The 26,219-nt window shown below is 42.9% G+C and overlaps 1 protein-coding gene across 2 annotated transcripts in view; it reads right to left on the reverse strand.

Annotated features, from left to right (window-relative positions):
• Positions 1–15,058: 15,058 nt before the first annotated feature.
• LOC121571814 (src-like-adapter) overlaps positions 15,059–26,219 on the reverse strand; it is a 28,065-nt gene continuing 16,904 nt past the window's right edge. For both annotated transcript variants that reach the window (XM_045222029.1, XM_045222028.1), the window contains exons 7-8: positions 15,993–16,125; positions 15,059–15,809 (exon numbers count right to left, since the gene is read on the reverse strand). In XM_045222029.1, coding sequence (XP_045077964.1) covers positions 15,590–15,809; positions 15,993–16,125 — 353 coding nt within the window. In that variant the 3' untranslated portion in view covers positions 15,059–15,589. The remainder of the gene's footprint in view (positions 15,810–15,992; positions 16,126–26,219) is intronic.

Below are 26,219 nucleotides of genomic sequence, written 5' to 3' on the forward strand. Positions count from 1 at the left end.
ACAAAAGTTTTATCAGTTGGAATTAGCTTTGGTTAGATGTGGTTCTGGGTGCCGAGATTACCTCCATACTGATGACAGTGCTCTTGTCAAAACATATTAATAACTCACTGTTGGAGCCTTGAAGGACTCCGTGGCTGCAATTTGGAGACAGAGGAGGGACTTCTGATTTACAGAGCAGGGCACGGGCCAGACCACCACATGACTAGCCTAAAGGGGGACAAACACTTCTGTACTCAGCCTTCCTCCTCCATCCTCGCACCTGGTTTTCATCAAGAAGGACGATCTCAGTCAGTCAATGTGCTTATCTTTCCCTGGCGGGACACACACACAGACACCACGCACTAACCCCAGCGCCTAAGCTTTAGCATTCAGCACCTGGGTCAGGGATTGGAGGAAATTAGAGGAGTGGGGAGTCTGTGATGTGGATGCATGAATTCTCTGATTCGATAACATCTTCACTGATTTTCACACAACCTGGTCTGAGGTAGGATCACTGGTTTGACCCTCCATCCTTTCTTTGCCTTATCTGAAAAGCTTAAACTCAATCATATCTTTCTGCCATATTTTGTAAAGATAAATGGGATGTGGGCTATGAAAAATAACAGTATGTACCAGGTACCATAAGGCACAAACTACCTGCTGGGATCAACATGTACACTCTTAGAAAAAAAGGTGCTATCTAGAACCTTAAAAGGTTATTCGGCTGTCCCCATAGGAGAATCCTTTGAAAAACCCTTTTTGGTTGTAGGTAAAACCATTTTGGTAGAGCTCCTTTGAACCAAAAAGGATTCTACCTGGAACCAAAAAAAAGTTATTCTATGGAGACAGCCGAAGAACTCTTTTGGAACCCTTTTTTCTAAGAGTGTATCTACAAACAAACTGTTAACATCTGATCCTTGAGTATGCTTTAGAGCCAGTGCCTTGGTTATGCACCACAAACTTAAAATAAGTATACTCAGTACAGAATGTGTTTAGTATGTGTGCATTCATATATAGTAGGTACAAGTTGGACAACAAATTAGCTGCCCACACGTTCTGCTTATGTTCATTTATCTTTTTCTTCATTTGCAACCCATCTGGAGCACAGCTGTTTATGTACTCTTTATGGAAAGAGAGAGTGTCTCCAGCAGACTCCATCTTCTTGATAACCTGTAGTCTGCTTGCTGTCTGGGATGTTACAGGTCATAACTCTTGTGCCGTTTGAATGATGGTACCACGTACTATCCAACCCAGCCAGGTCATTCTGGTTCGTTGGAACCATAAACGTCCTCCCTCAATCAGCCCGTCTCAGGTATTCTTAGAAAACTGCATATATCTTGACTTTCCCTGTGGAAATGTATTCCAAGTTTAAATAGTCTATTTTTGACATTGTCTCTCTTTTGTCTTTAAGGTGAAGTATTTTCTTCCATATGAATGCACTTAGCTAGCTACAAATGGTTGAATAGGCCTTCCATATTTTGAAATGCTGTGACCAAACATACGGTGAGTAATGTAATGTGCATACAATATAAAGGACATTTAAATAGTTTATTTCAGAAGCATTTCTCTCAGTAAGGAACAATTAAAACAATTAAAGGAATGACTCATTGTTTGTCCCCTTTGAGTTTATTTTGTAGTTCTTGGTAGTTATCTTGGTTTATTGTCTCACATAAGTGGAACTTTACAGCGGAATCTGCAAGCAATTTCAGTGCCGGGAGAATGCTGCAACTTTTACACCACACCACGCAGAGCAGACAGGATCATTTGCATATAATATCCTTCTCTCTCTGCATGTGAACTGAGCCGTTTACAGGAAACCTTGTTGACATTCTCCCCAGTGACGAGCGTTGGTGTATTCCTTTAGGTACAATTCTGTACTCTTAATAGTGCTTCTACATCTGCATTGCTTGCTTTTTGGTGTTTTAGGCTGGGTTTCTGCACAGCACTTTGTGACATCTGCTGATGTAAAAAGGGCTTTATAAAGACATTTGATTGATTGATTTTATCAATACTGTATTATTTCCTTTCGGAGAGTGTGATGTCACTGTTTTGTAGATGGCTTGTGTGTAAATGCACTCACTGTCTTGTCAATTGTGTGTGTGTATTCAGCACTACAGAAAGTGCCTGTTTTTGAGACTACCCAGTGTCCTATAGGCTACACTACAAAGGACCATAGCAACCAAATAAGAGACAACAGGCTGACTACCACTGACCACACTGAGCTGTAGGCTATTTGTTCTCTGTGTAGAGCTAAAGGTGTTCTCACTGTATATAAGTAACAGTCACATGAATAGAAATTGACCTTTTACATACGTAGCCTACACTTCAGGGTGCTCCTTACATGTTTAATGGAATGAGAAAAGACACCCAGGGGTTTCGTTTAGAACTCCCAAAACTCTGTTGAGGTTATGGAGTTACAACCACTCTTCTGGAGTCTGGAATGTTTTGTTAGTTTTCCTCTGACTCTCTTGACAGAGTTGGACATGGTTGTATGTGTTGGCTGAGGCTTTTTGTTTGACTTGAAATTACAGCTTGTCATGTGTTGCTGAAAGAGTTTAAAATGTTGTACATTTCAGGAAAGTCCTCCTGCAACAAGGTAATCAAATTAAGATCCTACATCTGTATTGGACAATGATTGAACAATAAACTATATTTGAACTCACTAGCAGCTGCAAGTTCCAAATACATACTACTGATCGATGTTATAGATTATTCTAAGGTTGCTATGTACAGTATAACAGTCAATAGCCTTCCACACTGAGAGTTGATTCTGTTTGTTTCATGAGTAGAGGACAGGGGAATGTATGTTGGCTTCCAAATAGCACTTTACAAAGTCAAGTATATTTGTCCAGGCTTCAATTGTTCCTTGACTAGCACCATTCATTCTCGCTGTCTATAATTCTAATGTTATAACTTCTAATAGTAACTGTATCCACTGGTTAAATGTGAGAGAGTTAGTAGCAGTGCTGCCTGCCAGCAGTAATCTTCTCTGATTGATTGACAGATTCAAGGGGCCATTATCATTAAGTAACATAATAGATGAAAAGCATTGAATATTTAAAATAATTTTGTAACTTTGCCTCAGAAGCATTTAACTGCAGGGCACTCCCACATCATGTGAAGGAATGTGCCTAACTGATTTAGGGGACACAGTGAACCGTTGGGAGTTAGGGCCAATTTCATCGTAAAACGTTTCCTTGGTGTTAAATACAGTCTGTGAACAAACTTAAAATGTATAAATTGATGGTTCGGATTGCGGGATGCCAAGGTCATATTTTTCCATATTCTGTTCCAGTTAAAGCGAGGTTCAGATTCAATTAGATCTGTGGACCATACTTTTTTAATGGCTAGCTCCGAATATTAGTTTTCCGAAAGTTGTTTATATATTATAGAGATCAGTCTTTCAGGAGCCCAGATAGTTTATTTATGAATCCCATCATTGGATGTTTCGGTAGTTGGGTTTCCCAAGGGACTCCATAAGCCAGCATAGCTGACCTAAGTTGTAAATATAAAAAAAAGGAGTTGCCTGGTAATGTGTATGTATCTTTAAATCTTGGAATGATTTCAAAGCATTACTGTCCATGTTATTGGTAAGGGTACGGATTCCACATCTGGAGCATTGGGGGGATGCAAAAGGCCGCCCTCCAGATCGCAAGGCATTATTGTGAAATATTGGAGTATGGGCATGCCATTTTGATTCCCAGTGACATTGTTTTTCAATTTTGCGCCAAATATAAATTGTGTGAGCAATAATAGGACCAAAGCCTAGTTTACATTGTTTAAAGGATAAATCAGTGAAGACCACCTCTTCCAGGGCAATAGGAGACACAATATTACATTGTTTAAGGGATAAATCAGTGACCACCTCTTCCAGGGCAATAGGATACACCATATTACATTGTTTAAGGGATAAATCAGTGACCACCTCTTCCAGGGCAATATGATACACCATATTACATTGTTTAAAGGATATATCAGTGAAGACCACCTCTTCCAGGGCAATATGATAAACCATATTACATTGTTTAAGGAATAAATCAGTGACCACCTCTTCCAGGGCAATATGATACGCCATATTACATTGTTTAAGGGATATACAGTTGAAGTCGGAAGTTTACATACACCTTAGCCAAATACATTTAAACTCAGTTTTTCACAATTCCTGATATTTAATCCTAGTAAAGATTCCCTGTCTTAGGTCAGTTAGGATCACCACTTTATTTTAAGAATGTTAAATGTCAGAATAATAGTAGAGAGAATGATTTATTTCAGCTTTTATTTCTTTCATCACATTCCCAGTGGGTCAGAAGTTTACATACACTCAATTAGTATTTGGTAGCATTGCCTTTAAATTGTTTAACTTGGGTTTCGGGTAGCCTTCCACAAGCTTCCCACAATAAGTTGGGTGAATTTTGGCCCATTCCTCCTGACAGAGCTGGTGTAACTGAGTCAGGTTTGTAGGCCTCCTTGCAGGCACACGCTTTTTCAGTTCTGCCCATAAATGTTCTATAGGATTGAGGTCAGGGCTTTGTGATGGCCACTCCAATACCTTGACTTTGTTGTCCTTAAGCCATTTTGCAACAACTTTGGAAGTATGCTTGGGGTCATTGTCCATTTGGAAGACCCATTTGCGACCAATCTTTAACTTCCTGACTGATGTCTTGAGATGTTGCTTCAATATATCCACATAATTTTCCTTCCTAATGATGCCATCTATTTTGTGAAGTACACCAGTCCCTCCTGCAGCAAAGCACCCACACAGCATGATGCTGCCACCCCCGTGCTTCATGGTTGGGATGGTGTTCTTCGGCTTGCAAGCAACCCCCTTTTTCCTCCAAACATAACGATGGTCATTATGGCCAAACAGTTCTATTTTTGTTTCATCGGAGCAGAGGACATTTCTCCAGAAAGTACGATCTTTGTCCACATGTGCAGTTGCAAACCGTAGTCTGGCTTTTTTATGGCGGTTTTGGAGCAGTGGCTTCTTCCTTGCTGAGTGGCCTTTCAGGTTATGTCGATGTAGGACTCGTTTTACTGTGGATATAGATACTTTTGTACCTGTTTCCTCCAGCATCTTCACAAGGTCCTTTGCTGTTGTTCTGGGATTGATTTGCACTTTTCACACCAAAGTACGTTCATCTCTAGGAGACAGAAAACGTCTCCTTCCTGAGCGGTATGACGGCTGCGTGGTCCCATGGTGTTTATACTTGCGTACTATTGTTTGTACAGATGAACGTGGTACCTTCAGGTGTTTGGAAATTGCTCCCAAGGATGAACCAGACTTGTGGAGGCCTACAATTTTTTTTCTGAGGTCTTGGCTGATTTCTTTTGATTTTCCCATGATGTCAAGCAAAGAGGTACTGAGTATGAAGGTAGGCCTTGAAATACATCCACAGGTACACCTCCAATTGACTCAAATGATGTCAATTAGCCTATCAGAAGCTTCTAAAGCCATGACATCATTTTCTGGAATTTTCCAAGCTGTTTAAAGGCACAGTCAACTTAGTGTATGTAAACTTCTGACCCACTGGAATTGTGATACAGTGAATTATAAGTGAAATAATCTGTCTGTAAACAATTGTTGGAAAAATTACTTGTGTCACGCACAAAGTAGATGTCCTAACCGACTTGCCAAAACTATAGTTTGTTAACAAGAAATTTGTGGAGCGGTTGAAAAACACGTTTTAATGACTCCAACGTAAGTGTATGTAAACTTCCGACTTCAACTGTATCAGTGACGACCACCTCTTCCAGGGCAAAAGGAGACACAATATTCCTCTCTATTCTCAGCCAGGGTATGTCTTAACCAATTTGATGCCTACCCTTCTCATGTGAAAAGGAAAAGTGAAGAATTAGGGTTGCGTCCCAAATGGCACCCTATCTTTTAACCACGGCCCATACAGTAGGGCTCTGGTCAAAGTAGTGCATGTAGGGTATAGGGTGCCATTTGGGTCGTAGCCTAGGTCCTGATGTAATTAAGAAAAGGGGAAAGACATAGTGCCCCTCTTCATGATTGACGAAAGCAAACATTTATCCGGATTTTGTCAAGGCACGCCAGGGTTGAGCATCCAGAGCCTGATGTTGTCAGACGTTTGGACAGCTGGGTCTGCTCTCGCTCTGGGGCTTCTGAGTTGAGGATGTGGCTAGATTAGAAAGGCCTGATTACATAACGCTAACTGCTGCTAGCTCAACACAGCTCTCACTGCCTCTCGGGACGAGAGAGGGTCTAAAGAGATGAGAAAGAGGGGGAGGGGGAGGGGGGGAATGAAAGATGGAGACTTACAGTGTGACACTGGCTCCATCAGCACTCTTTTGTTTTCCTTCTTATTCAGGGAAAATACGTAACGTATTGTTCCACCATGTTTTCCTTGGTGCCTTAGATCCAGTGTAACATCAAACAGACCTCAGGAATGGAATGGTGGAATCAGAACTGGAAGACAGGAGAAAGTGTCGTTTGTTATCTCTCCACAGCCTTTCTAGTCACATCTGAAACAGGGTCGACCTTGAGGTCTATCCGGGATAGAAGAGAACGCCTTCTCCTGTGAGGGTGTCCAGTTCTTCAGTTTGTTAATGTTGAACTGATTCTCATTTCCGCTCTCTTCCCCGTTGTGTCCCTTTGTTTTGGTCGACACATCCTCACGGCTGTGTGATCGTTGGCAGAGTAGTGAGGTATTCCTTTACATATCTGTATTTGTTAAACACTTAAACACTTCCATGATATCTGGGAAATGCAGTCATTTCTTGTTAGATGTTTGCTTGTGAAAATGTGAAATCCATGGGAAAGGGCTTGGCCTATTTTCACATTACAAGGACATTTGTTTCTAAATAACTCATAGCATAAATATAAGTATAAGTCATATTTACTCAGGGTGCTACCACACCTATAAACTTATATTGAAAGTTTATATGAAATCGCCCTTGAAAATACAAGACTGTATTTCAAGGTTCAGAGATCAGCTGGAGTCTGCATCACCAGGCAGGCGATGCTTTAGCAATGACGCTAGCTAATGCATTGTGTTATGCCCTGCTCATAATGCAAAGTACAGCCGCCGACTGTTTCACATACGGACACACACACACACACACACACACAAAATCAGCTGAATTTGTTTGCCTTGCAGATGTTTAATGGGGATATTAAAAGCAGAGAAAACAAATATTTGATCCTGTTATGAATTCAATAAAGAAAAAGTGTTGAGTTTGTCCCAAGGAGTCAGATCTCACTGTGCAGAGTTCCTACAGCTGGCAAAAAAATCTCATGAAATGTAATGAATCAAATGGGCCATGTTGCTGACTTTGTAACACCAATGGGCTCCAGATACAACATTTGCAGCCTGCCAAGTTCAGAGGTAATGATCTTGCATCTTTTGGTATTTTCTGGCTTTCACTGGTGATCATCTTGAGGAAGTGGATGAACGGACAGTCATAAGGTTCCTCGTAAACTTAATGTCTAAAATATAAACTATTTTGGGTTAAGATGGAAAAGTTCACTGTACAAACTTCAGTGAGTCACTTCTAGCAATTTGATCAGCATGAGCAGAGAATTACATGACTACACAGTTTGCATTGTCAGACATGAAAAATGTATGCACTCACTAACTGTAAGTCGCTCTGGATAAGAGCGTCTGCTAAATGACTAAAATGTCAAATGTAATGGTTATCGCTGCTGTCCTCTGTATGACTCAGGTGGACCAGAGTTACCCACAGATTTTGAGATTTCGGTTGTTTTTCTACTTACCCAGAGTCAGTTAACATTTTGATGTCTCTGCGTGCAGTTTGGAGATGATTGAAGTGAGCATATTTTAAGTTTAGTGCATTTGCTGGTAGTGTCCCGGTACAATAGCCAGCTCCTCTCAAAAGCAGGGAAATAGACCTTCTAACTACTCTAAAGCTGGGTGGTTGGTCATTTATAGTTTTACAAAGCTATACATAGTAATCAATAATTTATACATTTGTTAATTTGACTGATAATCATAAGAAACAAGATTCAATCCACTTCCTCATTCTGTCCCGTTGTCACATAGAGATGTATAGAGATCGCACCGTTGCATCTGTCCCATTATGGAGTCTGTGAGTGCACAGGCAGTGCCACTGAGACAGATACAATGTTGTGATCTCTTTACATCTCTATGCAAGAGAACTGCATCAGAGAATTGATTAGTTAACATCCTCAGATATCAGACAGCACCCACTGGGCACAACTGGTTGAAACAACATTGTTTCAATGTAATTTGTCAACATATTGTGACATGGAATCTATTTGGAAAATACATTGGATAAAAAAAAAAAAGTAATCAACGTAAAACTGTTGTTTTGAGCTTTAAATTTCAACCAGAGGATTATGTCAACATGGTAACCAAATTTCAACATAGACAAACCAACGTCCAGATTTTCAACATTATTCAAAAAAATATAGGCTGGGCAGCACCTCCAGCTAGAGAATTGATCTATGTACAGCTACCCTTTGGTCTTCCAATCCAAGGTTTTAACCAAGCCCAGCCCTGCTTAGCTATGATATTTTTCAGTGACTATTGCCAATGTGCTATCGTGAGAATGATTGTTTAGAAAGCTCCACTTAAAAAACGAAATACATTCACTGTTGCAATCGAAGTCATTCCAAAGGGTAGGTTTAACAGAGTAAATGAAATGTGGCCATACTCAATCATCAATTATGATATTTAGGCCTATATAACATTTGCAAAGTCATCAACAGCAACTTTTCAACCCAGAATTCAACTAAATAATAGACAATACAATAGGCCTAGGATTTCAACCTCTGGTTGATTTCAAATGTAATGATATTAAGTGATATTGAATTGTGTTTGGTTGTCAATGCAACCAAATATCAACATTTGAAGGAGATGTATCTTCTGCTTGGATAGTTCCATCTGTGCCACTGACTTTGTCATTTTTAATTAAATCCAGTTTGTCTACAAATAAAAAATGTGTATGTTGGATTCACGTTTTCATCTCAACCAAAAATCTAACTTAAAGAATTTGGCAAAATCATATCAAACTTTATTTAAAGTGCATCAGAGTCTCCAACTCAACCAAAAATAAAAGTAAAATAATGGGATTAAGCCAATTGAACTATCCAAGCAGTAGATACAGTGGCTTGCGAAAGTATTCAACCCCCTTGGCATTTTTCCTATTTTGTTGCCATACAACCTGGGGGGTTTGTATCATTTGATTTACACAACATGCCTACCACTTTGAAGATGCAAAATATATTTTTTTTGTGAAACAAACAAGAAATAATACAAAAAAACAGAAAACTTGAGTGTGCATAACTATACATTTCCCTGTATTTATCACCATCCATCATTCCTTCAATTCTGACCAGTTTCCCAGCCCAGCTCTGTGGAGTGTACGGCTTAAAGTGGTCCTATGGACAGATACTCCAATCTCCGCTGTGGAGCTTTGCAGCTCCTTCAGGGTTATCTTTGGTTTCTTTGTTGCCTCTCTAATTAATGCCCTCCTTGCCTGGTCCGTGAGTTTTGGTGGGCGGCCCTCTCTTGGCAGGTTTGTTGTGGTGCTATATTCTTTCAATTTTTTAATAATGGATTTTATGGTGCTCCGTGGGATGTTCAAAGTTTCACATATTATTTTATAACCCAACCCTGATCTGTACTTCTCCACAACTTTGTCCCTGACCTGTTTGGAGAGCTCCTTGGTCTTCATGGTGCCGCTTGCTTGGTGGTGCCCCTTGCTTAGTGGTGTTGCAGACTCTGGGGCCTTTCAGAAGAGGTGTATATATACTGAGATCATGTGACACTTAGATTGCACACAGGTGGACTTTATTTAACTAATTATGTGACTTCTGAAGGTAACTGGTTGCACCATATCTTATTTAGGGGCTTCATAGCAAAGGGGGTGAATACATATGCACGCACCACTTTCCGTTACTTATTTTTTAGACGTTTCTGTAACAAGTTCTTTTTTTCATTTCACTTCACCAATTTGGACTATTTTGTGTATGTCCATTATATGAAATCCAAATAAAAATCCATTTAAATTACAGGTTGTAATGCAACAAAATAGGAAAAACGCCAAGTTGGCTGAATACTTTTGCAAGGCACTGTACATCTCCTTTAAATGTTGATATTTGGTTGAGTAACACATCCATGGCCACATTTGGAGGTAACTGTAACTATACGTTTCTTCTTATGTAACCATATAAAGCGTGCATCTTCAAGATAGCATGTAGTCATTGCAGGTCTGTGGAGATCTTCACAATTGCTTTAATAATCTGCGCAGAATCTCGAACGGCACTGATCACTTGCAACATGTACTTTTAATGTAATCTCAACTGCAATCCAGGACATTTGGTTCTGCTATTACTGTAGATGAAGTACAGTGATATCACAGTCATCTGTTGTATAAATAAACAAAATATCTGACATAGTATTCCCATTTGAACTTTAAAGAGTGACAACTAAACCAAAATTCTGATGTTGTTTTTCCATTGGAATTTGGTTGTGCTTTTAGATGGTTGAAGTCAGAGTGATGACACATTGGAAATTCAACTAACTTTTGGCTGTCTTTTTGAGTGGGTGAATATAGGTTGTAATCTCATTGATCAAAGTCTCAACCAAATATTATCAAATTATCCATGTTGAAATTTCGTAGTGTGCCCAGTAGGCACCTTTCACAGTCACAATGAACCTATCAGCATCGCATATGGCCGTCATGAGGCCTTGGCGAGACAACAACAGCAAACAACACAATCTACTGAGATTCAGACTGAGGTAAACCAGAGTATTTTCACTGTGCTGTTTTCCCCAATGTTTGTTTGGATTCAGGAATGCTATGTTGATTCTTATTCAATTTGGTGCATACTTGAAGCCCTGGGTTACATTCAAGAGGTCATCTTCTAACGTGATGTTTTATCAACTTATTATGGCTTCTCTGGACATAAATCCCCATTTCCCTTCCAGAAAGAACCTTGTTATGTTATGGCTAGTCGCTCATGACAGACGAGCTGGCCAGACCAGTGCACACACAAGAATTGGTTCTGGGTGCCGAGATTATATGATAATTTACTTTTATTTATATGAACAATGTGTACACTCAACTGAAATCAGTTTGCAAGGGTTAGGCTAAAGGTTCTGAAACTGTAACCATTGACATATACGTGCTGACAGACACACACATCCATAAATTACACATTTACACATACAGTAAACACCCATAACATAGCATTCAAGTCTTACATCGATCAACTGTGATGACACTAACATGTTTGTCACGTTTGTTGAATGACGGGACAGACCAAGGCGCAGCGTGATATACGTACATGTTTATTCAACTAAATAAACACACGACAAAACAAGAAACGAAACGTGAAGTCCTAAGGTAGATACACACAACATACCTTACACGGAACAAGATCCCACAACTCAATAGTGCCAATAGGCTGCCTAAGTATGGTCCCCAATCAGAGACAACGAGCGACAGCAGAACTATGCATACTAGATCCCACATAGAAAATACTACATAACAAAGAATATACACACCCTGACTCAACATATACGAGTCCCCTGAGTCAGGGCGTGACAATGTTTTGTACTCTGGCAGGACACTTGGTCAGTGTTCTGGACTCTGGACGGACTTGAACGTCACTGTTGATTTACCCCACGGAAAATTCATTCTCAGTTCAATCCCAAAGGCTCAGATAAGGACCAATGTGTGCTTTGGTGGAAAAGTAGACTCGTAACAGACATTAATATCCTAAATATAGTAGCTGGCCTCTAAGTCTCTTAGTCCTTCTTTTAAACATATTTGCTGTATGCTTTATGTTATTGAGATAGGACAGTGAAGAGGAGACAGGAAAGATAGCAAGTCAGAAGGACAGTGGTTCAGATTCAAACTCATACCGACTCTGGTAGCCTAGGCCAGCACTTCTCAAACCTCTCCTCTGGGACCCCCAGACGTGTCACAATTGAGTTGTAGCCCTGAACTAGCTCACGTGATTCCCCTAGTCAAGGGCATGTTGATTAGTTGAAAAGTTTAATCAGGTGTGCTAGCTCTAGAATAGATAAAATACCTGGAACATCTGGGGGTCCCTGAGGAGAGGTTTTTAGAATGTAATGTTATGACTATAACTACCCTTCCCTGAAGGAGGGAAACGAGGTACAACATACAATGGGGAGTCGCACTCTCGCGACATTGCTTGAAGGATATACAATTGCGCCTGACAAAGCCAATGAAATCCACACCTCGCTGGAAGACCCGCCTTCCACAGGTGATATGTGTGAGACTCGGATTCATTCCTTCAAACTGCTCTTCACTGAGCCCAGGAATGGGCGGTGTGGGGGCCAAACAGGTGTTTTATCTAATTTCCCTCCTTCAGGGAACAGTAGTTATAGTCATAGCGTTAGATTTCCTTTCAGTCAGTCAACATACTATGGGGAAATATAATCACGCCCCAAGCAGACCCCAACAGATACTAAATGAAACGGCCCATGGTAGACCACCCAGACGTGACCTCACCAGATGCGGCAGTCTGGGTATTGTGCACACGGCATGCTGCCTAGTGACTTTCACCTGTACCAGCTGTAGGCATGCTGTGGGCTACACTGGGAGAAGTGACATCCAAGTGATAAAACTTCACAAAAGTGTGTGGTGATGCCAAACTGGCCGCAGCACAAATATCTCCTAGAGTCAACCCTTTAAACAATGCCCAAAACTCTGCCAGACCCCTGGTGGAGTGGGCGCGTATACCACTAGGTAACCCTTGTCCCTTGCTCTTTTATGGCAGGAGATAGCCTCCACAATCCAGTGGGAGAGACGCTGCTTAGAGAGTGCCCTGCAGCTGAGCTGGATTAACAAAACAGACAAAAAGCTGGTCACACAACCAGAAATCCCAGGTTGTTCAATGTACGTGCGTAAAGCTCGCACCAGACACAGGGCACGTAACCCATGTTGCTATTCAGAAGCAAACGGAGGAGGCGAAAAGGGAAAAACCTAAAAAGCTAAGGACTTGTAGGGCATAGCCAGGACTTTTGGGGCGAAGGCCGCATTTGGACACAACGTCACCTTAGAGTCGACCAGGGCGAACTGAGTACAGGAAGGGTGTACGGATAACGCGTGGAGGTCCCCAACACATTTAGCAAAGGCCTAAGCCATGAGTAGGGAGGTTTTGTAGGAGAGGATTTTCAGATCCACCGACTCCAGAGGCTCAAAGGGGGCCCACACAGTTCCTCCAAAACCACTGCCAAGTCCCATGTGGGCGAAATAGGTTTAGAGACCGATCTGAGAAGACATACACCTTTCAGGAACCGCAACACCAGGGTGTGAGCCCCCGGTGAGGCTCCGTCAATTCCCACATGCTGAGATAGCGGCCTTGTACACTTTTAAAGTGGAGAATGCTTGAAAAGCTCCTGTAGGAACAAAACTATTTCCCTCACAGAGCACTGAAAAGGAACCAGCCTTTTATCTTGGCACCAGAGCTCAAACACTTGCTACTTATACACATACAGCTCTTTCGTGGAGGGAGCACTTGCTGACTGAATGGTAGCAATAACATTCAGACGTAAACCTCTAGCCATCAGATCGGCCCTCTCAGGGGCCAGGTCCATAGTAACCAAATCTCCGGCCTCGCGTGCCAAACCTGCCCGTGCACCTGGGATAACAGATCATTGTGCTACCAGGAGTTGCCACGGGTCCCCACCTAAAAGGCAAACAATCTCCACGAACCAAGGCTGCCTGAGCCACAGGAAGCCACAAGAATCAATGATAAACCTTCCCGCAGCACCCTCTCCAATGTGTGCTGAATCCAAACCACTGGCGGAAATGCATAAAGGAAGGTCTGAGGCCACTGGTGCGCCAGAGCGCCCGTTCCCAACAGGGCACTTGGGTCCCTCATCGAGAAAAATAGACGCCTGCTCGTTTTCTCATGATGCTTAAAGATCTACGTCGGCACTGCCGAACATTTCCCATATTAGGGAGACCACCCAGGGGTGTAGCCTCCACTCCTGAGAGAGAGGGTCCCACCTGGATAAAATATCTGCACCTCTACTAGACACCTCATAGAGCTACAGGCAGGAATCAGCAATGAATCTTAGTAATGAGCCACCTATCGGGGAGGGGTGCCTCCTTGTGGACAGAGACCCAACTTATCACTCTCACCCTGGGGAGATTGATATTCCCCTTGAACCCCGTGAACACTGTGGAATGTGGGGTAACAGAGGGGACAGCATCAAACATGAACAAGTTTCCAATATACGTTGTGGTTCCATGAAACTATATAGCCTGCATGAAGCCCGGCCCCTAAGGGCACAGGGGGCTCTGGCAATGGCTTAGGTAGTACCCCGTTTAGCCAAAAGTGGGGGCACTGTTGTCACGGTAATGTTTTTGTGGAGGGGCACACTGGTCATTCAGATCCGTGCCAAGGCCCCTCGCTCGGGTGGTTACCCCAACCAAGTGCTAGGGGGGCTGCTTCCTCATCGGAGGTGCACGCAAACCCCTCTTCCTCCACTCCCTCCAACTCCAGGAATTGAAAATAGGAATGGGGTTGCCACAATGCCGGGGAAAAGCTAGTAAGTTTCACTCACCAGAAGTTAAGCATGATAGCCAACGTTAGCCAGGAGGCTTTTTATCCTAAGCCAGGCTAGCTAGCCAGGCTTTGATAGCAGCGTAGTCTGTTTAGAATCACCAAGCAACTTAACGGTATGTATACTGAACAAGAGAGCTACCCCAGGAACTTCACCGTGGGGTGACAGGAATAGCTAGTAATAGCTAGCTCCTCTCGGCGAATTAGCCAACCTGACTAGTACCACAGGAGGTTGGTGGCACCTTAATTGGGGAGGACGGGCTCGTGGTAATGGCTGGAGCGGCATAAGTAGAATAGTGTCAAATACATCAAACACATACTTTGATGCCATTCCATTTGCTCCGTTCCAAACATTATTATGAGCCATCCTCCCCTCAGCAGCCTCCACTGGCTAGCACGCTATGCAGCACTCATTTAGCTAGCCCGGTCTCGAAAGTCCACGTAGGACCGGAACACCGAGGTGTAGCTCAGTTGGTAGAGCATGGCGCTTGCAACGCCAGGGTTGTGGGTTCATTTCCCATGGGGGGCCAGTATGAAAAAATGTATGCACTAGCTAACTCTGGATAAGAGCGTCTGCTAAATGACTAAAATGTAAATGTGGGACCGAACCCTTCCTCAACAAGTCTGGGAAGAGAGGTAAGCGGTGCTTGACCGAGGCAGACACAGGTGGCGGGGGGTACCCACCAAACCTGGCCACCCTCTTTCTTCGAGTACCCTCCCGTAACCGGTGACAGAGCGCACAGGTTGATAGTCTCGTTTTCCAATTGTTTCTTTTAGTAGCGTGAATCGTTCCTGTTCACACCAAGGTGAAGAATGGAATAATTGAAAGAATGAATCCGAGCCCCACGTTTATCACCTGTGGAAGGCAGGACTTCCAGCGAGGTGCGGATTTCATTGGCCTTCTCAGGCGTGATTGTATATCCTTCAACCGAAGTAGCGAGAGTGTGACTCCCCATAGTATGTTGTACCGAAGTTGACTGACTGAAGGGAACCACTAGCCTAGGCTATATATGTGTGCTGGGGTCCGCAGAACTAAGTGTTGCACCACCCAGGCCACTACGTCTCATAGTCCTCATCCAGGTGCAAATGGCTGAGGCTGTGGTCGGGTATCACGCAGACAGATTTGCTCTTCTGCTTACGGTTCTTCTTCTGCTGTCCTGGGTCCTGATCCCCGGCCAGAGAGAGGTAAGAGGCCATGCTGTTTCTGACACCGTAACTCACCATGGCATCCCTGTTCTGCTGTCCCTGGGCAGCCCCTGCGCTGATCAGATCTTTCCTGTTGATTGGTTCATAAATATAGAGACAGGGGTGATTAGAACATGTTTGAGCCAATCATCAGGATTCAGGATGCAGAGTCACATCTTCCCAGTTTTCCCACAAGCCAAGTTTTCCATTGGCCAAAAAGCAGGACTACAATTTGATTGCAGAGATAAGAAAGCTACAACGAATGGGTCTGTACCTGTCTACTTTCTTCCAGTCAAAGTTGTTGTGTCGCATCACTACAGGGGGTGGCTGAGAGGTGATGTCGAGGGGGCTGAAAGTCCCAGACAGACACGGGCCAGTGAGAACACAACACAGTCCATCTGCAGAGTCTACAGATCAGAAAAGGACTGTGTTAGACACAGACATATACAAATGCACATACACTACCAGTCAAAAGTTTGGACACACCTACTCATTCAAAGGTTTTTCTTTATTTTGACTTTTTTTTACATTGTAGAATAATAGTGAAGACATCAAAACTATGAAATAACACATATGGAATCATGTAGTAACCAAAAAAGTGTTAAACAAATCAAAATATATTTTATATTTGAGATTCTTCAAATAGCCACCCTTTGCCTTGATGACAGCTTTGCACACTCTTGGCATTCTCTAAACCAGCTGTATGAGGTAGTCACCTGGAATGCATTTAAATTAACAGGTGTGCCTTCTTAAAAGTTAATTTGTGGAATTTCTCTCCTTCTAAATGTGTTTGAGCCAATCAGTTGTGTTGTGACAATGTATAGGGAGGTATACAGAAGATAGCCCTATTTGGTAAAAGACCAAGTCCATATTATGTCAAGAACAGCTCAAATAAGCAAAGAGAAATGACAGTCCATCATTACTTTAAGACATGAAGGTCAGTCAATCGGAACATTTCAAGAACTTTGAACGTTTTTTCAAGTGCAGTACCAAAAACCATCAAGCGCTATGATGAAACTGGCTCTCATGAGGACCGCCACAGGAATGGAAGACCCAGTTACCTCTGCTGCAGAGGATAAATTCATTGGAGTTATCAGAAATTGCAGCCCAAATAAATGCTTCACAGAGTTCAAGTCACAGACACATCTCAACATCAACTGTTCAGAGGAGACTGTGTGAATCAATGGGACCCATCTCGTCCAAAAAGTTGACTCAAGTTTGCCAAAAAGCACCTGGATGATCATCAAGACTCTTGAAAGAACGTTCTATGGACAGATGATTCAAAAGTATAACTTTTTGGACAACATGGTTCCAGTAATGCCTGGCAAAAACCAAACTCTGCATTCCACAGTAAGAACATCATACCAAAGGTCAAGCATGGTGGTGGTGGTGTGATGGTTTGGGGATGCTTTGCTGCCTCAGGACCTGGACCTCTTGCCTTAATAGAATGAACCATTAATTCTGCTCTGTATCAGAGAATTCTACAGGAGAATGTCAGACCAGCCGTCTGTGAGCTGAAGCTGAAGCGCAGCTGGGTCATGCAGCAAGACAATGATCCAAAACACACAATCTACATGAAAATTGCTAAAACCAACAAATTGGAAGTTTTGGAATGGCCTAGTCAAAGTCCAGACCTAATCCCAATTGAGATGTTGTGGCAGGACTTGAAACGAGCAGTTCATGCTTGAAAACCCACACGTCACTGAGTTAAAGCACTTCTGCATGGAAGAGTGGGCCAAAATTCCTCCACAGCGACGTGAGAGACTGATCAACAACTACAGGAAGCATTTGGTTGGAGTCATTGCAGCTAAAGGTGGCACAACCAGTTATTGAGTGTAAGGGGGCAATTACTTTTTCACACAGGGGAATTGGGTGTTGCATAACTTTGTTTATGAAATAAATGAAATAAATATGTAATTGTTGTGTTATTTGTCCACTTATGTTCCCTTTATCTAATATTAGGTTTTGGTTGAAGATCTGATAACATTCAGTATCATAAATATGCAAAAGTAGAGAAAATTAGAAAGGGGGCAAATACTTTTTCATAGCACTGTATATGTAAAAGACAGCCAACAAAGTTTAAATTAAGCCTCTAAAATCGATAGATCAATATATCCCCAAGCAACTGGGAGAGAGCGAGTTAGTTAGGAACAACAGCAAACCAATCATTATTTTTATTTATTATTTTCCCCTAACTCTACCACTCCTCCACTAATTGGAGTAAACTAATGGACAACAACACTTAGGCTTCTACTTCCAGTTTATACATACTATATACATTTTACGGACACAGAATATTGTACATTAGTTTGTTTTTAGTCCCATCCTTCAGCTACCCTCAACCCCTCCCATCTATCTCTGAAGACCATTTCTATTTGCCATATATTTTTCAACTGTGCTGTGATGTTTCACAAATGTTCTGAACCTATATACATTTTACGGACACAGTATATTTTACATTAGTTATCTTGTTTTTGTTATTTTTAGTTCCACCCTTCAACTCCGCTCCACCCCTCCTATCTATCTCCGAACTAATCAGTTGGTAAAGTGGCGCAGCGACACAAATCCAACAAGCCATGGCTTCCCCCAGAGCAAAAGACAAGGAGCAACTTGGAGATGCAAACGAGAGTAATGAATAGCTAAAGGATATCCAGGAAAAGATAGCTAAAATGCTCTCAATGCACACTGGAACAAACAAACTGCTACAATCTGTTGTTAAGAAAGTAGATTTGTTGAAAAGAAAGTAGAGTCTATCGTCAGACATGCACATATGAGGCATGCACAAGAACAAACAAGACAACAAAATTAGCCTTCTGGAAACAAAGTAACAAACTTTAGTAACTGTTGAAAAACAAATGATAGTCCCACTAAGCACAAATCAGATGGGATGGCGTATCGCTGCAGAATGCTGTGGTAGCCATGCTGGTTAAGTGTGCCTTGAATTCTAAATAAATCACAGACAGTGTCACCAGCAAAGCACCCCCACACCATCACACCTCCTCTTCCATACTTCACGGTGGGAACCACACATGCGGAGATAATCCTTCACCTACTCTGCGTCCCACAAAGACATGGGGATTGGAACCAAAAATCTCAAATTTGGACTCATCAGACCAAAGGACAGATTTCCACCGGTCTAATGTCCAATCCTCGTGTTTCTTGGCCCAAGCAGGTCTCTTCTTATTATTGGTGTCCTTTGGAAGTGGTTTCTTTGCATCAATTCGACCATGAAGGCCTGATTCACACAGTCTCCTCTGAACAGTTGATGTTGAGATGTATCTGTTACTTGAACTCTGTGAAGCATTTATTTGGGATGCAATCTGAGGAGCAGTTAAGTCTAATTAACTTATCCTCTGCAGCAGAGGTAACTCTGGGTCTTATAATATAGTCTTCCTTCCCTGTGGTAGTATCTCATGCGAGCCAGTTTCATCATGACGCTTGATGGTTTTTGCGACTGCACATTAAGAAACTTTCAAAGTTCTTGAAATGTTCCATATTGACTGACCTTCATGTCTTAAAGTAATGATGGACTGTCTTTTCTCTTTGCTTATTTGAGCTGTTCTTGCCATAATATGGACTTGGTCTTTTACCAAATAGGGCTATCTTATGTATACCAATCCTACCTTGTCACAACACAACGAGGAAGAGCTTGGATTTGTTGTTTTGAAAAGTTTGTTGTTTTGAAAGTGTTTTGGGAAGTTATTTGTAGCTAGCTAACTTTTTAGTTTGGATCCCGCGACACAGTTGGCATCAGTTGCTGGGATTGCTAGTCTCTGTCCAGTGATCCTGCCGACCAAGGACGAGTCTGAGGAGCTATTTGGCGTTGCAGCTAGCCTAGCTGCTAGCTAGCAGCATATCAAGCTAGCTGGGTTTTCTTGAGGGCTTGAATGCAGCCTGTGACGTGGTTAGCCATTGTGGCTGGGCCCGCGGATTGTTCCGGGTTTGTGGATGTCTTGATCCCTGCTGTTTGTTGTTTTCAATCTTCGCTGTGACCTGCCCTGTCTGGAACTGCGAGGAGTAACAGCGTAACCTACATTGCTAGCTACCATGACAAAGACCAAAGCCGGCGGGAGTACTATTGTCGAGTACAGTGGTGTCTCTCTATCACACGTGAAGGATCTTTTAAACAAACAAAAAGAGTTCTACAAGCAGTTGTTACAACAACAATAAAATAGCTTCAAGTGCTTTGTCCAAATACTGGTGGATTCGACTAATAAAAGAATGTACGACCTGACCAGAGAGGTCCAGGACATAAAGAACAGTTTGCAGTTCTTCCAGGGTCAGATCGATGAGTTGAAACAGGAGAACGGCAAGATTACAGTAATCTGTAAGTAATTGAGAGAGGACATCAGTTCTGTCTGCGAATCATTGATAACAATGACAGATAAATAAGACTATCTCGAGGGACAATCAAGGCGTAACAACATGGTTGTGGACGGAATTGCAGAATCTCCACGAGACCTGGACAGAGTCTGAGGACAAAGTGAGGGAAATTATCTCTGAGAAATTGAAGATGGACCATTCATTCTTTAAACTGGTATCGGGGGACCTTCAGACGAGTCTTGTGAGGCCTGTGGCATCCTAGAGCGCACAGCCGACATGTGCGTGTTCGTGGGAGTCTCACCTTTCCACAGAGGGGTCATATTAGTGTCTCATGGTCTGACAAACATCGCTCTAGCTCTGTAGATAGTAAGTATTGGCTGGAAGTAGAGGCCTGGGCATTGTTGTTCACTAATTTACCCTAAGACAATTACATTGATAGAAGTTACAATCTATCTGCAATATTAAGCTGATCTACCCCCAGAAATAAAAACATTATTAAAAAAATATATCGGCGGATGTGGTGGATTGAGACACATCCAATGCAAACAAACGGATATCTCTAGCATAAATTGATGAATTTGTATGGGGATTTTGTTATTATGCCGCGGAAATCGACTCTAGGTTAGGCTCCTACTCCTCCCCTAATGTACCAAAAATCTGTGGATTATGTCATTGTACATACATTGGAGAAAGACTGCCACTTAAAAGCACTAAAAAGGCATAGCGCCTCAAAGTACAAGGAAGTACTTGCTTTATGTTTTTTGTGTATCCTCTGTTAAATGTTTGCTCAGCCTACATGTTCTTACATGTTCTGGCAATTGAACCACTTGCAGAAAGAATTAGACAGGACCCAAATGTAACAGGTATCAGTATTGATAAACATGAATATAAACTAAACGTATTTGCTGACCGTCTCCTGATATACAGTTGAAGTCGGAAGTTTACATACACCTTAGCCAAATACATTTAAACTCAGTTTGTCACAATTCCTGACATTTAATCCTAGTAAAAATGCCCTGTCTTAGGTCAGTTAGGATCACCACTTTATTTAAGAATGTGACATGTCAGAATAATAGTAGAGATAATTATTTATTTCAGCTTTTATTTCTTTCATCACATTCCCAGTGGGTCAGAAGTTTACATACGCTCAATTAGTATTTGCTAGCATTGCCTTTAAATTGTTTAACTTAGGTCAAACATTTCGGGTAGCCTTCCACAAGCCCATTCCTCCTGACAGAGCTGGTGTAACTGAGTCAGATCTGTAGGCCTCTTGCTCACACACGCTTTCTCAGTTCTGCCCACAAATGTTCTATAGAATTGAGGTCAGGGCTTTGTGATGGCCACTCCAATACCTTGACTTTGTTGTCCTTAAGCCATTTTGCCACAACTTTGGAAGTATGCTTTGGGTCATTGTCCATTTGGAAGACCCATTTCCGACCAAGCTTTAACTTCCTGACTGATGTCTTGAGATGTTGCTTCAATATATCCACATAATTTTCCTTCCTCATGATGCCATCTATTTTGTGAAGTGCACCAGTCCCACCTGCAGCAAAGCACCCCCACAACATGATGCTGCTACCCCCGTGCTTCACGGTTAGGTTGGCATTCTTCGGCTTGCAAGCATTTTTTTCCTCCAAACAAAACGATGGTCATTTTGGCCAAACAGTTCTATTTTTGTTTAATCAGAGCAGAGGACATTTCTCCAAAAAGTATGATCTTTGTCCCCATGTGCAGTTGCAAACCGTAGTCTGTCTTTTTTATGGCGGTTTTGGAGCAGTGGATTCTTCCTTGCTGAGCGGCCTTTCAGGTTATGTCGATATAGGACTCGTTTTACTGTGGATATAGATACTTTTGTACCTGTTTCCTCCAGCATCTTCACAAGGTCCTTTGCTGCTTTTCTGGGATTGATTTGCACTTTTCGCACCAAAGTACGTTCATCTCTAGGAGACAGAACGCGTCTCCTTCCTGAGCGGTATGACGGCTGCGTGGTCCCATGGTGTTTATACTTGCTTACTATTGTTTGTACAGGTGAACGTGGTACCTTCAGGTGTTTGGAAATTGCTCCCAAGGATGAACCAGACTTGTGGAGGTCTACATTTCTTTTTCTGAGGTCTTGGCTGATTTCTTTTGATTTTCCCATGATGTCAAGCAAAGAGGCACTGAGTTTGAAGATAGGCCTTGAAATACATCCACAGGTACACCTCCAATTGACTCAAATTATGTCAATTAGCCTATCAGAAGCTTCTAAAGCCATGACATAACTTTCTGGAATTTTCCAATCTTTTTAAAGGCACAGTCAACTTAGTGTATGTAAACTTCTGACCCACTGGAATTGTGATACAGTGAATTATAAGTGAAATAATCTGTCTGTAAACAATTGTTGGAAAAATTACTTGTGTCATGCACAAAGTAGATGTCCTAACCGACTTGCCAAAACTATAGTTTGTTAACAAGAAATGTGTGGATTGGTTGAAAAATGAGTTTTAATGACTCCAACCTAAGTGTATGTAAACTTCCGTCTTCAATTGTACCTGACCAATATTGAAAACTCAATATTTATTATCGGTAATACCAATTACCCCACCGAAGACATTCTTTAAAACAAGTATACTCAGCACAGTACCATAATATACTTTATATGGGCAAATTAAACTCATAGAATAAAAAGGAAAGTTTTACATCTTTCTAAGTCTAAGGCTGCTTTTAACCTTTCAGACTTGGAATTGTATCAACTCTTTGTAAGGGTTGGTGTGAGGTGTGACCCAGGTGCGGTGCAGGATAGACAGTAGGCAGTAGGCAAGGATGGTGAAAGAAGGATCTTTACTGATGGTCCAAAAGCCAGGATACAAAACAACGGACTAAAACATGAAAACAAATGAGGAGCACATACAGTGGGGAGAACAAGTATTTGATACACTGCCGATTTTGCAGGTTTCACTACTTACAAAGCATGTAGAGGTCTGTAATTTTTATCATAGGTACACTTCAACTGTGAGAGACGGAATCTAAAACAAAAATCCAGAAAAACACATTGTATGATTTTTAAGTAATTAATTTGCATTTTATTGCATGACTTAAGTATTTGATCACCTACCAACCAGTAAGAATTCCGTCTCTCACAGACCTGTTAGTTTTTCTTTAAGAAGCCCTCCTGTTCTCCACTAATTACCTGTATTAACTGCACCTGTTTGAACTCGTTACCTGTATAAAAGACACCTGTCCACACACTCAATCAAACAGACTCCAACCTCTCCACAATGGCCAATACCAGAGAGCTGTGTAAGGACATCAGGGCTAAAATTGTAGACCTGCACAAGGCTGGGATGGGCTACAGGACAATAGGCAAGCAGCTTGGTGAGAAGGCAACAACTGTTGGCGCAATTATTAGAAAATGGAAGAAGTTCAAGATGACGGTCAATCACCCTCGGTCTGGGGCTCCATGCAAGATCTCACCTCGTGGGGCATCAATGATCATGAGGAAGGTGAGGGATCAGCCCAGAACTACACGGCAGGACCTGGTCAATGACCTGAAGAGAGCTGGGACCACAGTCTCAAAGAAAACCATTAGTAACACACTACGCCGTCATGGATTAAAATCCTGCAGCGCACGCAAGGTCCCCCTGCTCAAGCCAGTGCATGTCCAGGCCCGTCTGAAGTTTGCCAATGACCATCTGGATGATCCAGAGGAGGAATGGGAGAAGGTCATGTGGTCTGATGAGAAAAAAATAGAGCTTTTGGTCTAAACTCCACTCGCCGTGTTTGGAGGAAGAAGAAGGATGAGTACAACCCCAAGAACACCATCCCAACCATGAAGCATGGAGGCGGAAACATCATTCTTTGGGGATGCTTTTCTGCAAAGGGGACAGGACAACTGCACCGTATTTAGGGGAGGATGGATGGGGCCATGTATCGCGAGATCTTGGCCAACAACCTCCTTCCCTCAGTAAGAGCATTGAAGATGGGTCGTGGCTGGGTCTTCCAGCATGACAACGACCCGAAACACACAGCCAGGGCAACTAAGGAGTGGCTCCGTAAGAAGCATCTCAAGGTCCTGGAGTGGCCTAGCCAGTCTCCAGACCTGAACCCAATAGAAAATCTTTGGAGGGAGCTGAAAGTCCGTATTGCCCAGCGACAGCCCCAAAACCTGAAGGATCTGGAGAAGGTCTGTATGGAGGAGTGGGCCAAAATCCCTGCTGCAGTGTGTGCAAACCTGGTCAAGACCTACAGGAAACATATGATCTCTGTAATTGCAAACTAAGGTTTCTGTACCAAATATTAAGTTCTGCTTTTCTGATGTATCAAATACTTATGTCATGCAATAAAATGCAAATTAATTACTTAAAAATCATACAATGTGATTTTCTGGATTTTTGTTTTAGATTCCGTCTCTCACAGTTGAAGTGTACCTATGATACAAATTACAGACCTCTACATGCTTTGTAAGTAGGAAAACCTGCAAAATCGGCAGTGTATCAAATACTTGTTCTCCCCAAATACTTGTTCTCCGTCGTCCAGGGTAGGGGAGGGAATGGCCGGCAGGCATGTAGCTCAGTTGGTAGAGCATGGGTTGTGGGTTCGTTTCCCACCGGGTTTCAGTATGAAAAATCAAATAAAAAATAATGTATGCACTCACTAACTGTAAATCGCTCTGGATAAGAGCGACTGCTAAATGACTAAAATGTAAATGTAAATGTCTCCAAAAAACAGGCTGACAACAAACAATACGAAATACTAACTCTGACTGGAAAACACAATCACACAGGAAAGGGTCCGACCTGTCAACAGAGTGATAATGTAGGCCACCCGGCCCTGCTCCGTTGGGAAGGAGGAGGGTTGCAGGCTGAACATCAGGGAACACTGGGTGAGGAATTCCCTGCAGCCCTCTGGACGTCCGTTGTACCTCTCCGGAGGTGGTAGTCGGGGTTCCTGTGATGTCGCAGGCGAGACTGAAGATGCCGCTGCCGCGGCTTCCGCTCCGCCGGCTGCCGGGGCTGGGCAGGTGCCCACCTGGCTCTGCACGGCGATCCCTCCTGGGCACCCCGGACTGCTCCACTGGCCCATAACCCTCCCAGTCCACCAGAAATAGGAGACCCCTCCCCACCCGCCGGCAGTCCAGGATCCTGTCCACCGTAAAAGCTGGCTGCCCTCCGACGAGGCGCAGCGGGGTAACAGGACGAGGAGGGGGAGCCAGGGGACAGGTGGCGACGGGCTAGAGGAGGGACATATGGAACATGGGATGCATCCGCATGGTGGGGGGAAGTTGCAGGCGGTAGGTCACTGGATTGACTTGCCGGACCACGCAATGGCCCGACGGGACCGCCACCTCCTTCTCTTGCTCAGGGAATAGGGGCGCTTGGGGATAGGCTGGGGTCGGAGCAGCCCTGCCGTGGGATGACGTGAGCTCTTCGTGCGTGCGCACACTGGGCAAGCAGCCACGAAGGCGTGCGTATCCCCCTCAGCAGATGGCCACCAGAACCTCCTACGCAGGAACTCCAAAATCCTGGTGCTTTCCGGATGGCTGGTGAGGTCAGACGCATGCGCTCACTGAAGCAGTCGCGAACACGCAGTCTTGGGTACGCACATCCTCCCCGATGGACCTCCGCCCGGATCGGGCTCCCGCCATAGCGCTGCTCTGACCAGCCTATCAATTCCCCATTAAACTGGGGCAGCCATCAGGGCATTGGGGACAATGGGGTCGTCCCTCATGGCCAGCGTCTCCGGCTGGGACAAGAAAAGCCATCGCCCTCGTGAACTGCGACCCAACCCTGTAACAGCTTTTACTTGAAACATATTGTTAAATGGACTAAAGAGGAACAATGGGTACATATTGAAGATGTGCATGCTCATCCTCAGAATATTTTTATGAGTCTATTTTCAAAGTATAAAGCTAAGAACATTAACAACTTCGTAGTTAAGAACACTATAACAATATGGGAGAAAATGAAACAATTCTACAAGAACCAATATCACTCCCTGAAAACAATCCTTAGATATCACTAATAAATCGGAAAAGTGGAAAACTAAAGGCATAGAAACCGTAAATGACTTGGTAATAGGATTTTTATTTATTCCATTTCGGATTGACCAATGTAGACATTTTCAAATACGTAGACATTTTCAAAAAAGTTTATGTCATGATTTTTCGACCTGAAATCTTTGGACATCAGAGCAATGTTGA

The sequence above is a fragment of the Coregonus clupeaformis genome, chromosome 8 (assembly GCF_020615455.1).
Source record: "Coregonus clupeaformis isolate EN_2021a chromosome 8, ASM2061545v1, whole genome shotgun sequence".
Taxonomy (NCBI): domain Eukaryota; kingdom Metazoa; phylum Chordata; class Actinopteri; order Salmoniformes; family Salmonidae; genus Coregonus; species Coregonus clupeaformis.